General features: G+C 45.1%; 1 protein-coding gene across 3 annotated transcripts in view; it reads left to right on the top strand.

Annotated features, from left to right (window-relative positions):
- The first annotated feature begins 433 nt into the window (after positions 1-433).
- Positions 434-17,567, top strand: part of NR5A2 (nuclear receptor subfamily 5 group A member 2) — a 113,370-nt gene continuing 96,236 nt past the window's right edge. Inside the window, exons 1-2 of one of the 3 annotated variants that reach the window (XM_063298381.1) lie at positions 434-703; positions 4,739-4,821. Coding sequence is in view for 2 of the 3 variants with exons in the window: in XM_063298382.1 (XP_063154452.1) it covers positions 14,659-14,740 (82 nt within the window). In the remaining variant the exon portion in view is untranslated. Of the gene's footprint in view, positions 704-4,738; positions 4,822-14,471; positions 14,741-17,567 lie in introns of those variants that run through there. The other 2 variants (XM_063298380.1, XM_063298382.1) reach the window with 2 other exon arrangements.

The raw sequence follows: 17,567 nt of genomic DNA, 5'->3' as shown, positions 1-17,567 counted from the left end.
CTTCTCCAGATATTTACAGAAGCCCAAAGAGCTCAGTGTTGTTGTCCACTCAGTAAAGAAGTGATGACATCCAGAGGCAGGTCACCAACATGAGTTTATAGGTGTTACCCTTTACATTGGGATGGAAGTGGGGGAGGTTATCCACTCGGTATGATCTTCTGACCCCCACAGGTTTACAGCCTTCCTCTCTCTGCTTCATAGCACCTCTCCAACACAGAGTTAATCATTTCTCTGTTGCTATCTGCCAAGAGTTCTTATCTCTTTTTTGCTGTCACTTTATAACAGGGTCTGCTTATCAACCTGTTGAGGATCATGTGATCAAGCCCAGCCTATCCCAGCTCCTGATTTCCCTGATTAGAGACCATCATGAAATGGGATGGCTGGTTTACAGAGGGTCACTAATGCTGGAAAAAGTACAGAGTCCATTGAAAGCCCAGCCTGTTACTTTCTGAATTATTGGATTTTTCGTTCGCATGTGTGTGTTTGTGTGTGCGCACCGTTGATGGACTGCTTCCTGACTTTCACTGAAGGTTACTGTAGCCGCTGTCCCAAGGCCAGAGAAGTTTACAAGCCTCACCTTTTGCTGTGTTCAATGCTGTATACCTGCAACCCAAGGGCACTATATATTTGTGCTTAATTATGTCTTCTGGTTCGGATACCAGCAGCACTCAGGAACCTATAAAACATGGGCTTCTTCCAGGCGGTAAGACTTTTTCCAACTGTTTTGATAAACCCTATCAGACAGAATTAAATACAAGCCTTACTGGGCATTCCACAATGGAGAATAATCATTATGGAATCTCTTCATAGTTAATGAATTGATGCTTCAGAAGTATTCAGTTTCATTAATATATTTAAAAGGACAGAACAGTTATATTGATGGTTGAATTAGCCTGTTTTTCTTCAAATGCAATAAATTTATCAAAAACAACTCCCAGTTACTTCAGCAAGGGAGCTGGACGTATGCTGAAATCTCTATTGTTAAGTAAATAGGTGTAAATGTTTTAAACTGAAACTCAGAGATTCTTACTGAAAGAAAGTAGAAAGGAAGATAGATAGATAGATAGATAGATAGATAGATAGATAGATAGATAGATAGATAGATAGGTAGGTAGGTAGGTAGGTAGGTAGGTAGGTAGGTAGGTAGATTATACATTGCACTGGATATACTGCATTTATATATAAGTTCTAAGCCAACATTTATAGTAAAATAAATATTTTCATAACAATTGAAAGTCAAGCAGACCTTTGGAAAACTGCACTAGACAAAATCTAAAAAAGTTCTAAGTTTGAATGATTTGATCTTTAATGCACGTTATAAAATAACATTTTAAACAGATCAAATACTAAATGGGAATGAAAAAGCACACACACACACCCAAAATTGTATAGTATCATTTTAGATTGTCACATTGTCCTATGTTATATTTTTATCTTTCATGTACAATTTGCAATCCATTTTTGGTCCTTGCTAAAGATTCTAGCCAATTCATTTATCAGTTTAATCAACAGAAAAGTTCTGGATATTTTCAATTCATGTTGGACATTTGAAAGAAGCGTGGATTAATATTTTCCTAGATTCATTTCACTGAAGTGAAATACGACTTGTATGCAGCGACAGCTTATCATATTATGGTCTTTGGCTAGAAGTTTATGTATATGAGTGTGTATATATGTGTGTGTATTTGCTTGGAACATTTTTGGGTTTGTGGTCTTACCAAGGTGAATGGCAAAACTTCCAAAAATTTGTTGTGTGTCAGTTTCCTACATATGCAATTACAGATGGGCTATAACATAACAAAATTAGGGACAATAGATTTATCCCCAGATTCCTTTCAAAAAGTGTAACACTATAATCCTGAACATACTTTCAGTAACATATAAAGGACTGAATTCTTTGCCAGCAAATGCATGGTATTTGATTCATATTGATTTGTGCCTCAGTACAGGAATGATCTTTTCTGAACACAGTTGGACTTACTTCTGAGTAAACAAGCATAATACCGCTCTGTTAGTGAAACTGTTTAAGATGTAGTTTTTCTTCTTGCAATGAAAATCAAGGCACATGGGTAACTGTTCAATATAACATATATACAGCAGAACACTTTGGAAACAAAACATATGAAACCTTTCTCTTTTATTTCAATGAAAAACAAGTATCTAGGACTTACCTTACATGGACATTAACAAGGGGGATATTACACTCCCCTATCAGGCCTGATCTTCCAAGTTTTAAAACTGAGCTTCCAATCTCCATAACCTTGTTTTAAAGTTATTTTCTTATATTTTTCTGCCTGTAAACATTGGCATTTTTATTTACCACTCTTTTGCACCAACCTCTAACAACAGAGTTGCAACCATTTGCCCTACTTATACTGTATACTCATCAGTAGCAATTTTACATAGACAACTTATGTTTAATTCCTATAAAGACTGTATCATTGGTGTTGCATCATCTGTAGAGATGTTCTAATGAAAAGTGTGTTGTAACTAAATGAGCAGGAACACAGATATGCCACTCAGTCTGTGAATGCTATGTTGAAATAAACCTGAATGATCAATGCATGATCAAGGGGTTTTTTTTACAAATTATTTATTTAATACCCTCCCCCATTTCTGAATGAAACCTATGCCAACCATATTATGCACTGTAGTTGAATTTACATATACAGATTTGAATAATGACTATTACAAATAACGGCTAATACAAATTACACAAATATCAGCACATGTTCTTTACAAATTCCAATTGCTACTATTCTGGGAAGTTCTGACACTCCATCCATTCTCTTTGACTAGCAGTTGAAATGGTTGAACCACAATATTCTTGACTAACTTTATACAAATTGGATGCCTTTCAGGTTTGGATTTTAATCTCCAGGAATCTTAGCAACAGCCATGGCAGGGAATTCTGGGAGTTGGCCCAGACATCTGGAGGGCACCCAGATTCGCAGGCTGCTCTTAATTGTCAAACTGGGTTGGGGGGGGTTTAGCTACCTACTTTTTGAATACAGATTCTCGATGGAAAGTGTGTGCATGTGTACTGTATTGCAGTAGCAGTGCACAACCAGTAGCCACAGAAACATTTCATCTCCACCCAAATACCTTCATTGGAGCGTGCAAAACCCCTCCAAATGTTGCTGATGAATTGTAATTTTTGAATGAGACAGAATGGGAAGATTATTGAATACACAGAACCATATTCAGATTAATTTTATTTCACTGATTAGGTTATATCACATTTAGCTTTTATCAGCATTGTGCCCACTTTCTAGGGTGTGTTATTGACCCACTAATTAAAGGCTAAGTGCAATCCTGGGACCAAACCAAGATTTGACATCTCATTCTAGATACAGAAAATAGTGCAGTGCACAAATAGTTCAGCAATTTGTTTGGGGCAGGAAAAAAATTGATGCAAGTGAAGAAAATATGAATTGAATATTTTCTCATTACCCTTGAAGTTAAAGTGAAATAAATTTAGTTAAATTAATTCCTATATTAAAACAGCTGATATAAAAGTTTGGTATTCTTTTATCATGTTAAAAGAAATAGAAGAAAATGTGGAGTAAGTAGAGTGATTTTGATTTTAGTTGTCTTAATATACATTATCATAATTATATATTTCCACAATGTCATTTTAGATTAGATTTAGACCTTAATAGGAAGTGACATTGGAGTTAACTGTGGAGTTTTTGCAGTTTCAGATATGATTGCTATTGCCATTACTTAACATGTATCTAATTCCAGCAATATGCAAGATGCAGCAAAAATCATCACCATCCTACAAGTTGACTTTAATTGCTGTTGCCCTACTAATTTGTCTTCAGTGTGAGTTAGGCAGATATATGAACATTATATGATTTTTGTTCATGGGATAAGAATTTAACAGTGCAGTTCAATCAGATCAAGATCCATCCAATTTAGAATTCTATTTCTAATACTGAGCTCTAAAACTCTAGATTTTAGAGGTGTACTGCTGTTGAATAAGGAGCAGCCTTTCAACAAACATATCTAGTAGGGATTTTTTTTCTAATTCTCTCTTAAAGCTGTAAGTCCACATTTAATGGGAATGCTGTATATCAATACCAGATTAGCAGATTAATCTTACTTCACTATTGTATCTTGCACCAGAAGGCAACAGGGTACCTTAGAGACATACCACTTCTTTACATAGAGAAAGGATGAAGCATGTTAATAGTTTCTGTCCCTTAACCTTCTCTTTCTTGCTTGTTAGAAAGGTCAGGTGAACAGTAGTAACAGTGAAGAGAAACAGAGCCAAAAGACTTTGCAGGGTTAGCAGTAGGCCCTATACCACAGAGCAGCCTTCAGCAATTTTTTATTTATTTATTTATCAAATTTATCACCGCCTATCTCCCCTCAAGGAGGGACTTTAGGCTGTTCACAATAAAAATATTTTATAAACTTTGCCCCTGTTTTCTTCCTCTCCTTTTACAGTATACACAACTCTTAATATTGTTCTCTGATGCAATGTGAAATAATGTCTCAAATACTGAGTTCTCTCCTGAACTTTTAAAGCAGTGTTTTTCAACCTTGGCAACTTTAGGATGCGTGGACTTCAACAGCAGCGATGCTGGCTGGCTGGGGAATTCTGGGAGTTGAAGTCCACACATCTCAAAGTTCCCAAGGTTGAGAAAGCATCATATCTATTATTTCTTCTTTTTTTTCTTCAACCCTTATAAAATCACATGCTTTCTAATAATATATTTGTAATATTAAGGAATTTTGCCTGTCTGGCTAAAGGGGTACACCCCAGCACTGACAAAGGAGGAAAGAAAACCAGCTAGCAATGAAGCCAGCTAGGTGGGAAGAAAAAACAAACCACGTCATTTTTGCTGTGAAATTCTACAGCTTGTATAATGTTTATTGCCATCCAGCCAATACAAATGGCCACCTAAAGCATTAACTGGTTGCTGGGAAACTTTCCAAACAGGTCCACTTAAGCACCATCATTGAGAGGTAGTGCTTGAGCAAGGATTTGCCTTCGTTTATGTGTTTGCTTTAAACCACATATATTGTATTTCTCCCAGAAATGATTTAAAGTGTGGCTCTATAGACCAGGTGCAACATTTTTTATCCTAAGGGCCGCATGCCACTGAGAGGCAGGCTCTAGGCTAGCTGTGTAAACAAATGGATGCTGTATATTAGTACTGAGTTATAATAAACTCAATCACATAAATAAGAGAATTATTAATTATACTAATAAATGTTAGGTCTTGCTGACATTATAGACATGTCAAAGCTTGTCTAAGCTATAAATTCAGTGGCAGGATTCATGCCCCATGCTAAGCTGTAATGTGGTTTGCATGCAATATAGCAAGTTGTGTGTACCCACCCACCATGGTTTGTGAAACAAGCTTCATGGTACAGAGTACTGGGTGAACCCAGCCAATATATGGCAAAAGCCATTTTCTTTAAATTCCTATATGTCATTGTTGTACAAGAGGGGTAGACAATTTTGTTCAGTCAATAGCACATTTGGAATTTTGAGAGTATTTAGTCACCAACTTCACAAAAGACTACCATGGAAGATTTATTATCTGTTCACAAAATGGCCACCGTATATAAAGGAGGGCGAGTCCATTTACCAGAATGCCTCTACTTCCCTAGTGAGAGTTTTGTGAGATCCAAAGGTCCTGCTGCAAAGTATCTATTTCTTTATTATTTATTCATTCATTTAATATGCCGCCCAAGCCAATACTTCGTTTTACAGCATGCCAACCACATATTTAATTCTTTTCAGTTATTAAAACCTGATGGACAGCAAGGCAACCATGTTGACTACCCTGGCTGTAAAAATACCATTCTGAAGCATAATGTAGATCAAGTGCTTTTAAAATTCTGAAGCATAATTATTTTTGCATGATTTCCAGTTAATTCCCAAACTCTGACCCTGACTACCCAAAATAGAGAATTTATGAAAAGAAAAGAACACCTGGATCTAAACATGTTGATTCTAGTCCAATAAAGGCAGCAATGAACACCGTTAAAATCATAAGCATTCTTACCTAAAGACTGTATCAAGGATCCAAGTTAGTCTCAAAGAGCTGTGCCTGTGCTGATGTTCTCATGCAGATAAGTATGATGTAAAAGAGGTTCTTTGGAAGTATGAAAGATGTTTCCCAAACTTCTCACTCACTGTGCTTATTGGCTATGTTATACTGCTTCGTTGCAGCAGCTTGTGGATGGGTAGGTTAAAATTCCTAACAATCCCAGTCTCATTCGTTAAGGCATATTGTATCTGGATTGTAAAAATTCATATAACCAATAGGTGGCAGGAAAGAGATAAAGAAAACTGACCTTTATTGCCATCTCATGGTCTTCTAGATTTTTGCAGCCCAGGTAAGGTAAGCTTAATAGCCAAGTGAAATCAAAGAGAAAGCTGAGTCCAGCCTTTCTCAACCTCCAGATCTATAGACTTCAACTCCCAGAATTACCCAGCTGAGGTAGGTTAATTCTTCCAATCCTATGAATAAAGGTGCTTTTTCGGTAAGACTTCCTTCCAGATAAGCATGCACAGGATTGTAGAGCATTTCCACATGGGGTGTTTGGGCTGCTTCCAGATCAGTTTCACACCCATGGCCCCACATATCTTTACTGCTTTTCAGAAGCCAAGCTAATTCACTTTTGGCTAGGTGGCAGCACATACCCTTATAGATGCTAGAGCAGCTGAAGCTCAGGAGTTTGGAGACAGGTTGTTTGCCCTTGGAGGAAAGGTTTGCAACACCTCTCCCCCCAGCTCCTGACTCTTAACAGGTCCTTTAAGTGGAATACTGTCTTGATTGCTGGCATCTCCCACCCAGTGGCCCAAAGAAACCAAGCTGACAAGATTCCGTCTCTTGGGGAAAGCTTGCTTGCTTTCCACAACATTACACAACTCCAGTGATTTTTCACAGCTTGTTCTCAGTGGATCAATCACAGGTTGTCTTCAAGCTGCTTTTGAGGATTACACTGGAAATATCTTTAGCTGAGGGGTGTGGGGGAGAGAATTATAAAAAGTGAGGCTTAACACTCACTCCTAAGTGTTCAACTGCATTTACCTCCATGCTTTAGATTGCATAATTCTTCCCACTTATCCAAGAATAAACGAGTGGAGCACTCCGCAGCTCAGCCCCAGCAGCAAGTTTTCTAGATTGTCAATGGGACTCATTTCTGAGGAGACATACTGTACAACAGTTTTCCGAGTCTGCCCGCGCGTGCGCGTTTTTGGGTTGGAGATGGAGAAATGTTTCCCTGACATCCGGCTTGGGTGCCGTTGAATGCAAGTTTCAAAGGGCCAATTGTCTTTGATTGCATTTGCACCGGATAAGCAATCGGTGATCGGGCAGGTGTGGTGGAGGGCAGCGGCGGGAGTTTTTGGTACAACGAAGTTGCGGCAGGAGCCCTCCTCCACTTCCTTTTTCTTTCTTAAGGAAGTTTCCTTCGTGCCGGCGTTACGTGACCGCTCGGGGCAGGTCAGTTCAGCGTGGAATTGTTTCTTTTGGAGAGAGGCAGACTTTTACAGAGGACCTTATACAGGGGAATGGTGGGGTGGGGTGGGGTGGGGGCTTCCACAGCCGGAGGAGTGGCTTGAGAGCTTGAGGGGCCGAAGTTGCTCGGAGCTCCTCGGTCTTCCTGGGCTGCGGCTCACTTCGCCGAGTTGATGCAAGCCTTCTCCTACCCCGAGCGCCGTGTTTATGAAAGGAGCGCCGGGTGGACTCCGGACGAAGTAACTGAGAGTGGCTTTTCCGCGCGCGCCTGGCGAAATAAAAGGCGATCTTTTCTACTACCCGCCCCCCATCCTGTCCTCGCGTGCTTTGTGTGCTAATGTGATCTTTGCATCTTTTTCGGGGAAGTTCACCGGACGCAGAAAAACTTGGCAAGCAGGTTGTTTGCAGTATACCCTAATGGCCACTGGGAAAAAATGCCCGGTGACTCGGGAGGGAGGGAAGGACGAACGAACTCCTCGCTGTACAGGGGAAGGTGAATAAGGCTGCAGTCTGAAGTACGTGTGTGTGTGTGTGTTACTGAATTCCATGTAGAACTTCGAAGTAAACAATAATTTTTGCTTATTTAAATCGAGCAGATAGGTGGGTTATCAACAGTTTATTTAGCAGCCACTGCTGCAGTTCTTTCCATTTTATATTTGGTGCTTCTAACGTCGCACCTTTTTACAAAAGTCTTGGAAAGATAGGTCACAGCTGAGGCTGTGAGATGAGTGACATATCCAAGGCTGGCTAGTGAGTCCATCACTGCACTGGGCTGCTGTCACAAATCTAAGCATGTTTGTTTGGAAGTGAGCGAGAGGTTCCAGTGAAACTCACCCAACTTTCTTTCTGAGAACTGTTTATTATTTAGGATTAAATAAAGTGTCTTTCTTCCACTTTGCAGTAACGATCTACTCAGAAGGAAAAATGATATCACCCGCAGTTTCTCTTTTATGCCCATCCTTCTGTGATATAATGATCTAATAGAGAAATTAGAGAAAACATTTGCTTATTTGAAGTTTGGAGTATTATCAAAGCTGGTGCGTTTATGAAACAAAGTCATGGGTGGAAGCCAAACTCAGCACTATTCAGAGTAGACCAGTGAATTCAATGGAACTTAATCTAAGTAAACTTGTAGACATTTCGGCCGAATGAGGGTTGTAAGCTCCTTGGGAGCAGGGAATGAAATGCAGACATCACCTGGACTAGGTATATCCATTATATTCAACAGCTCTGAAGTATTCAGTGTTTTAAAAGGCTGCTTTCCATAGGATTATCTAGTTTTCATCTTCTACTCCATCTTCTGTATGTTTACTCAGAAGTAAGGCACACACTGTCCAATTCCATTCAGTCATGTTATCCTTTCTTTTCATGGGGAAGACGGAAACACTCAAAAACAGTGGTTTAGCCAGGAAATTGCTGTCCCTGGACTTAATGACTTTACAACACCTTCTCTCTGAGCATGTAGTACATTTCAAACTCTCTTGAGTCACCACAGGCAAAAAAACATGATTTACCAGATCTTCCCTGTTGCTGAATCCATTTACTTGGGAATCAACTGACTTTCAAGATAAGCATAATCTTATTTAAAGATAAAAATAATAAACTGAGTATTTGACCATATATGGCCAATGTGGGAGAAGGCATCTTGTTAACACCCCACCCCCCATTCTGCAATGTTTCTAAAATAAGAGGAATAAAAGACGATGTGCTGGATAGGGTCCTGGCCTGCCATGCCAGGCCTGGTGCTGATGCTGGCGTTGCCTCCTGCTGCTGACATTCGAGGGGGAGGTTTATGTGGAGACTTCTTAGGCTCCGGTCTACTAAAGTCCAGCCCAAGCAGTTCTGCTGCTTGAGAATGGACATCAGTTCCATAATTTTTATTGAATGTAGTGGGACATTGCTGAATAAATAGATTCAGGGGGGCTTTGCTGAGCTACAGAGGCTGGTGGCCAGTTGGTTATTGAACTACAATTTCCACAACAGCTGGGCATCAAACTCTAAAACTTCCAGAGGTGTAGGGGTGCCTGCTTGTTCCCATGACAGCCCAGTCAGCTGCATGGGATAGGGACGGAGTCCTGAACCTGAATCACTCCACTTATGGTCACTCCGCTTATGGTCCGGCATCTGTTCTGGCATGCTGGGGGCTAGCTATAAGCTGAGTTTCAGGACTCTGGAAAAGAACAAGATTTGGAAACTGGAGAGTGGGAATGTTTGGTAAACCAAACGCTTCCACTGAAAAGCACACCAAACCAAGAGAATTCAGTTTACAAGGTGAATGCATTTTATTCTCTTCAAGAGGGATCAGGTGGGGTCTAGAGAAGCAAAGAGAACAGATTGCTACTTTCTCCTCCTGAAGAAGGCTTTCCGACATTCATTTTTTGATCTGCCATATCAAGGGTCAACCAGTCAAGAAAAAGATGCATCTTGCCAGGGAAGAGAAGTTTGGAGTGCTGGGTGAGGATAGAAGTGCCTTGCAAGAATAATAATCAAGATTGCCTGAGGCAAGTGTAGCCTTGTAGTGGAAAAGTTCTGGGTTTCAGTTAAGGCACCTTCAGAAGACTCTTGTGATGCAAGACATCTTCACAGTAATCCAGCTGGATAAGCTGGTGCTTGAAGTCTGTGGTCCCCATGCCCTTGAGGCCTGAGAGAGTGGCTAGCTATCCATTTCCTCCTCCTCCTCTTCACTTACTCCCAGTTAGTTAGCTATTGGTCTAAGCAAGGCACCCCAGATAAGTCTTAAGTACTTAGAAAAGATGAACAATGATGTTGGTTCTCATCATCCCTTGCCAGGCTGATGGATTAGGAATTCACAATATCTGGAGGGCCACACCTTTTCCATTCTTGCCTCTTCTGTTCAGGCCAAAGAATCCATGCATATTTCTTAAATATGCTGCCTAATGTATGTGAACAGACAGTCTGAGTTGCAGCTCATTGCGGAGGTGGAGAAAAGGTGATTGTGTACATGGGTGAATCCTTATTCCATGGGCCTTCATTCAAGGCTCTTTAGAGTGGCAGCCATCCAACAAGAGGCCAATGCTATTCATCCAGCCCTAGTTCTTTCTCCTAGGAAATCTTCATAGTCTGTGGAGAAGATGCTATTGCCACTGTGCCCGTTAAACCCAGCTGATCATTTGCCTTGCAAGTCTCACTGTGCTAACCAATGCAAGCTCCCAAGTCAGCATGCACGGGGCTACCCTCTGAGAAACTCAGTCATGCAGGCACTGAAGTCTCTCCTCTTGGCATTGGGCACAAAGGTTTTAGGAAACGATCAGTGCCTCCCTGGCACTGATACCAATTCTGGGTCTGAAACCACCCAGGAGAGAGCACCAGACATTTAGAAGATTAAGCCCTCCTTCATCCTGGGTCCTTCTGTGGCTTTCTAGCCGGCTACAGCTATGCTTCTGGCTAGAATACTGCAGGTTTTGCCTGTCAGAGAAAGTCTTTGAGACTTGTTCAGGAGCCTCTCTGCAGGAACAGAGTAACATCTCCTGTTGGGTGGTCTAGAACAATGCCCAGTTGGCTGTCAAATGTACTCACCCCACAGATGGGGGTTAGAGGGGTGCCACTGCCCCTTTCTGAAGGGAGAGGAGAACTAGCCCAGTTTCCTTCTCCAAGCAGATCTAGGACTTCACTTCTGGAGAAGTTCTGTACATAAGTTCTGGTGACTATTTAATATTGAGGGGTTGACTGTAGATACTGCCATAGTTCAAGCCTGATAGCCTGCCCTCCATGTTCCTCCTCTTAGAATTACTAGAGCATGTGGTGATCAGCCATGTTGCTCCAAAGGTGAGGATTTAAACCCTCCTGTTCAGCCCAGGTGATTTTGAATGCAAAACACATTGATAAGTCTCCTTGGCATAGCTAAGCCATGTAAAATGCAAGCATTCTTTCCAGCTGGTGTATCCAAAGCTCTGTGCAGCAATTTTTCTGTGGTGACCCAATTTTAAAGATTATTCAAAGTGGGGGGGTGGGGGTTAGAAACTGGTTCATGCTTGTCAGCACTGAAATGGCCAAAGAAAAAACTGCCTTTAGGAAGAAAGGCCATTGTAACACACATACACAGGAAGTGGTGCAAATGCTGGGTGTATTACTCTATATGTACTGTACTTATTCTGTCACCATAATGCATGATGCCAAAGATAAGCACAAGGCATAAGGGGCTAGATTCACACAGCAGGCTGAACCAAGCTAAACTACATCTGGATAGCTTGTGGTTCAGTGTGTTGAGGGAATCCAGCTATAGCTTAACATGTGATGGGAAAACAGTATTTGTGCTTTGTTAATTCGAATTTGAGTGCATAGTGTGGACTGAGAAAGCAGTGTGAGGCCCTCCCCAGAGGAAGAAGCTCATCTGGCCCTTTTGCAGCATCACTGTGGGGCTGAGAGACTGCTGAACGCAGTAGGGTGCAAGGAAAGAAGGAAGGAGGACCCTTTGAAGGAAAGACTGATGGGGGTTTTGCTCATTGGCGGTGTCTTAATTTGCTGCATGAGGGGGGTCTGCTGTACAGCTGGTTCCTCCCACTTCGAGGAAAGTAACAACAGGAGAGAAGGGAGGGAGGTCATTTCTTGAAAGCCGAGTCTTCTCTTCCCACTGAGTAAAGAACCAAAGATCAGGACCTTAAGTGAATTTCCTTGTAGAAGCCAAGAGGGTTGTTCTAGCCAGTATGAAAAATTCGTATTAGAGGAACATCTCCTCTTTGAAAATCACCGAGTCATAAAGCAGTCACAATATTTTCTGTAAGCTTCCCAGCTCTCCCGGGGCTCTTTTCAAGCAGGATGAGGTTGGAGCTTAGAAGCCATGAAGTTTGGGCATAGTCTGAGCATCAGCTACTTCTCTGCAAAGCTCTGAAGGAGAACCCCAAGGTGTGCATTGTGCAGTTTTGAAACCTGTAGTTATTCTAAGAAAAGTCTGCCCTGATCTGGTTTTGTGGATTACATTACTATATGAGAAAATCAGCACCGGGTTGGTTGATATTTAGAAATGTGTTTCCTAAAACTCAGTGCATTAAACCCTAGGTTTTCAATACCACATTAAGAAGACTGCTTTTTTAAGCGGTATTCGTTTCAACAAAATTGATTTAATTTGTGTACACTTGCAGCATGAACTTGTCTTTTGGTAACCCTAAAAATTCATTCATAACTCGCCAGCACGTTTCAGTTTTGCAGTGTGTGGTGTGTTAACTGTTTCAGATTTGAATGGTGGGGGAAGTCTTAATGTCATACGAAAAATAAGAATGGCAATCAAACGCTAGAAGCTGTTCGGGGGGGGGGGCCTTCAAACTTGGATCACAAGTGAGAATGAACGTTTCTCTTCACCCAAAAGAAGGTGCACAAACTAGGAGTGCAGGATGAAAACGCAAAAGGGATTCCCTGGCAAGCTGAAAGAGTTCAGGAGAACATAGAAGAGTTTTGCTTCGGCTGGTCGATTGACCCAGTTATGGTACTGCTGAGTTCGCTCGGTTGTTTTACTTCAGCTAATGGGGCACAAGCTAAACACCTTTAAGCCCCACTGATTTCACTGGAAGCCTTACACAGCAGCTAAGCACGTTTCCCCACCTGGAATCTATCGAAAGCAAACGCATTTCTCTTGGGCTGTGTTTGCCAGGAAGCAGAAAGCTAGGGGTGGATTCCCATGGACCGACCTCCTCTGATTTCTTTAAACTGGGTCCTGGAAACATTAAGAATCATCTGGGATGGGGGAATAAGGAGAAGGTGGGAGAGAAAAGCTTTTGGCATGTTAAGATCAACTTTGCAGCATCCAGGGTCCTAACGAGGATCTCAAACTGTTGCGCGTCAGAGTTAACAACCCAAAAGGGACGGGAGAGAGGTAAAGGCGGGCTTTGAGAAAGTGTAGAGTTAGAGCTCTCTCTCCGCCTCTCATTCGCACGCACGCACGCACGCACACGGCTTGTACCGAGCGCAACGGATGAGCTTATTCTCAACCTATACATGACGCTGCTCTCCAGGCGTGTAGCTCGGTATGGGTACGGGGACGATTATCTGCCTCAAAGTCCATTAATCCCGGAGCCGTGGATGTCCACCCATCTCTCTCTCTCCACACCCCCGCCCCGCGTCTGTTGGAGGTGGTCCGAATAGCCCACGGTTCGCAAAAGATCCCTTTGCTCCGAGGAATGCAGTCCGGCCCCTGGAGGTTTCTTCCGAAAGAAAGTGGGTCTTTGATTCCCGCTCGGGAACGCCTTCCCAGCAAAACCGGTCCAAAGCGCTCCCTGGCCTCGCTACTCGGAAGTCATTCCCTCGGTGGCGGGGGAGCAGAGGACCAACTCCTGGGTGCTGGGGGAAATTAAGGCAATGAAACGGCACCCCTGTTCCTAGCTCCGGCAGGGGAAGGCGTTGTTCACATTGACCGCGGACCTTTACCCCTGAACGCTCCTAGCAGAATAAGAGAAGCGGAAATGCTGCGGGAGGGGGGACCTTAGGAAAGAAGGAACTCCGTTGCGCGGCCCGAGCAGAATACCGGCGCGCGTGCGTTTCCCCCCATTCACTGGGAAGCGGACCGTCCGTCAGGCAGGTTTAACAACCTTGTCTCACTGGGCGTCTTCCTCATTGGCTGCACGGGCAGTGTCAGCGCCCCCCTTCCTCTCCCCCCACCCCTCTGGACACAAACGCCCACGTTCACACGCTCGGCCCGAACCCCCGCCTCCTCTTCCCTCGGCTGGGAAGTGCCCCTTCCTTTTTGTACAAGTGGAGTCCATCCGCGAAGCAGAAGCAGAATGATTCCGGAGTAGGGAGGCTTGGAAGTTCGCTATGCCCTTGCGGCGCTTGGGACAGGGAGAGGTGGCCGGGCTGGGCAGGTCGCGCCTCTCCCCGCTCGCTCCCGCCCGCTCCTCCCAATCTCTTTAAACCGATCCGAGGGAGGGCTGAGAGGCCAAGCGAGCGCTCCTTTCCCAACTGGGATCGGGGCGCTCGGACACTCCACCCGGAGGGTTGCCCAGTCAGCCCCGGCAAGGCGACCGGCTGCTAGGACGGCGGCCGCGGGCGGCAACTGCCCAGCGCACTCTCCCAGCTACAGCTTCCCGGTCTTCCCGCCGCTTTCCCTCTGCTCGTCCTCCCGCTTCCCCGACTAGCCGCTCCTGCCCGCCTCCAGGTGCTGCTCTGCCTCCGGACTGACAGAGCCGGCGCGCCGCCTAGCCCTGCCCGCGGCCGCCTTGACATGCTGCCCAAAGTGGAGACGGAAGCCCTGGGACTCGTCCGATCGAATGGGGAACGGGGGCAGATGCCGGAAAACATGCAAGGTAAGGGGCGAGCGGACCGGTGGGCGCCCGGCCGGCCGGCGAGGGAGCTTGGATGTGTCCAGCCGGAAGGCGGGCGAGAGCCAGCCAAGCCCAGGCGCCTCTTTCTCCTGCGTGCCGGGAGGGCTCGCTCGCTGCAGGCGGCTCCCGGATTTCGAAAGAGTCGCCGCGTCGGGAGAGACCGCCTGCTTTTAGACGCTTCGGTTGCGATCCTCGGCTCCCAGCGCGGGAGGTCCTTGTCCCACGTGGGACTTGCCTCGCTCTCGGCTGCCTTGATCGCAGCCTCCTCCCGTCTTACTGGCAGGGCTGCTGTCAAAGCCGCCTCGTGCTCAACTCCGAGCGCCCCTTTACTGAAAAGTAAATGAAAGTAAATGCCCTGAAAGTCGGTCCGAGTGACTTTCCGGTTCGACGTGCTGACGGTCCAGCGGCCGCCGGAGGCGCACTTCGAAGGAAGTTCCTCCCTGAAAACGCCAGGGGACTTGTCTCCTGGGAGAAGGTAGGGCGGGGGAGTAGGGGACCAAAGGCGGCGGCCAAAAGAAGAGGACTTGGCAGCCGGCCTTCCTTCAAGAAAGGCTGAGCAGCGATCCGAGCAGTTGGCATCTCTTGGGGACGAGAAACAATCCGATCCGGTCGCTGCTGACTCGGGGGTCGGCGTCCTTCAAGGAGAACGGGGTGGACTGCCCAAGATTAACTGGGACATTTGCAGACTAATTCGTGGGACTTGTTTTCAAGTTACGAAGGCGGTTAAATCGTTTGGGGGAAAATATTTCGGTTTTAAAACAAAATTAGATCAATGATGTTGGGATGGGCTGTTGTGCACTGTGCCCTCTTTCAAGTAAGAAGAAAATCTTCACCAGTCTCGGTGTGAAAGAAAGCTCCTTCCTTCCTTCCTTCCTTCCCCCGCCCCCCCCCTTCTCTCTCTCCGTCTCTATCTCAGAAACAGAAGGGCCAGCCTTCCCAACAGTGTCGCTCCGAATCATTCGCTTTAGTATGATTGATATGGGCGAAGGGGGGCGGAATGAAGGATGGTAGAAAGGCCGAGGAGGAAACGTCGAAGCATTTATACGGAAAATCTCCTGCCTGTTGGGGCAGGGTTGTTGTTTTTTTTTTTTAAGCGAGGATTTGACTGATTAAACTAGGGTACTCCGGCGCTTCCCCAACAGAAAGCAAGAGGGTGGGTGTGCGCCCTTGGCCACTTCAGGGTGAGGAGGTGATTCAAAGGGTTGGGGGGATGAGGAATTGGTCCTGGGAAAAGGGGGTCGAGCAGGAAGTTCCCTCCGGTCTCTCTCTTCTTTCTCTCTCTCTCTCTTCTCTCGCGGGCACACACCTTTTCCGGGACAGAGTCTGAATGCTGCTAATCGCGTGCCCTGAAGCATCAGAAGGGCGGGGAGTTTAGAGCAGCAAGCCGCGGCTTATGGGTCTGGGCAGCGGAGAGTTGGGACAGCCTTTAGTGGACCAGTAGGGTACCCCTTACCAGGATCAGATGAGGCGAAGACACCGGAGGAGGAAGTCACTTGAAGACTCTCTCTAAACTTGAGAAGGAGGGACAGAAGAGACTTCAGATTCGGAAGGGATCTAGTTGATCCTATGCCGTCCATCTCATAGATCCCAACCATCACAGGGGCGAGGGAAACAAGCATGGGAATGGAAGGGCGGAAACATCGCATGGAGTTTTCTAAGTTTCTTTCCTAAAGCAAAACTCCCCTAGCAGATGGCGCGGGACGGGACCCGAAGGAGCGCTCCCTGCAAAGGAGCAGGCTCTTAACTTCTTTCCTTCTAGTCCACCCTACTCCTCCCCGTGATTTCGGAACTGCGTCTGTTGCTGTGTTAAAGCCATATTTACTTTCGGCCAGGCCCGCGGGGCTCAGATTGCTATTCCGGGGGTCCTGTGCGCGGGGAACATAAAACCTTGGTTGCAATGGATTGGCTTGTCAATATTTTTAATACCTGCGGTGAATCAGTACCAACGCGTAGGGGACTTCGCTTCTTTCAGAAAGTGCGGAGGGTTTCCAAAACTGTCTGGGGAAACTTTACGGGAAAAAAGGGATAGAAAGAATTGCTAGGGTGCTTTTTGTTACACCTGGGCCGGGGAGAAACAGAGTATGGATCGCGGGGGCGGGGAAGTTGCTCGAGCCTAATTGCTACGGGAAAACCAGAAGCGCATCTGGTCACTTTGTTAGCCGGCAATCTCTTCAGGCACACCGCCCCCTCCACCACTCTTAGATTTCCTTAATGAAAATTCAAAGGGCGGATCTGAGACACATTTTAACAGCCTCCCCCATTCTTATCAAGGGTGGCTGATCAGTTAAGACGTAGGAGCAATTGGGGCTGGGAGGGAGGTAAAGACCCATTGACTATCGCTACTCAGGAAGGCGCTTAGGGGTAAAGCCCCACTAAATTCCAAAGCGTTAACTCTGGTACTTGTATTCCGGATGGAAGCCTCGTTCCGTTGTTTTCAGTCGGGTTTCCTCCCAACTTGAATCCGAAGTCACATCAGGCTAAGCTCTTACTTGCATTTATTTAATTCGGAAGGGGGGGGGGAAATCTGGAACTCCCAGTCACGGTGGCGGCAAGCAGCGTGTTTGTCAAGGCTCTTGGTGACACGGGCGCGTAGCTCATCCTGCTTTCATTTATCACGTTTTCATTCATCACGTTTTCTAGAAGGGCTTGGCCAAGTAATTCGCGTAAGCCCCTGAATCGCATGGAAGTCGGCGGCACTCGCACCAGTTTCAAGTCGGGTGGAGGGGGAAGCTCCCATTATGCAAAGCGAAGGCTGACTTGTGGGATCAGAACAGGGCGAAAAATTGTGATCGCCATTTATCAACCAGGA

The sequence above is a fragment of the Candoia aspera genome, chromosome 3, assembly GCF_035149785.1.
Source record: "Candoia aspera isolate rCanAsp1 chromosome 3, rCanAsp1.hap2, whole genome shotgun sequence".
Classification (NCBI taxonomy): Eukaryota; Metazoa; Chordata; class Lepidosauria; order Squamata; family Boidae; genus Candoia; species Candoia aspera.
Note: the sequence above shows the minus strand (reverse complement) of the source record. Positions and strands in the feature narration are given on the sequence as shown.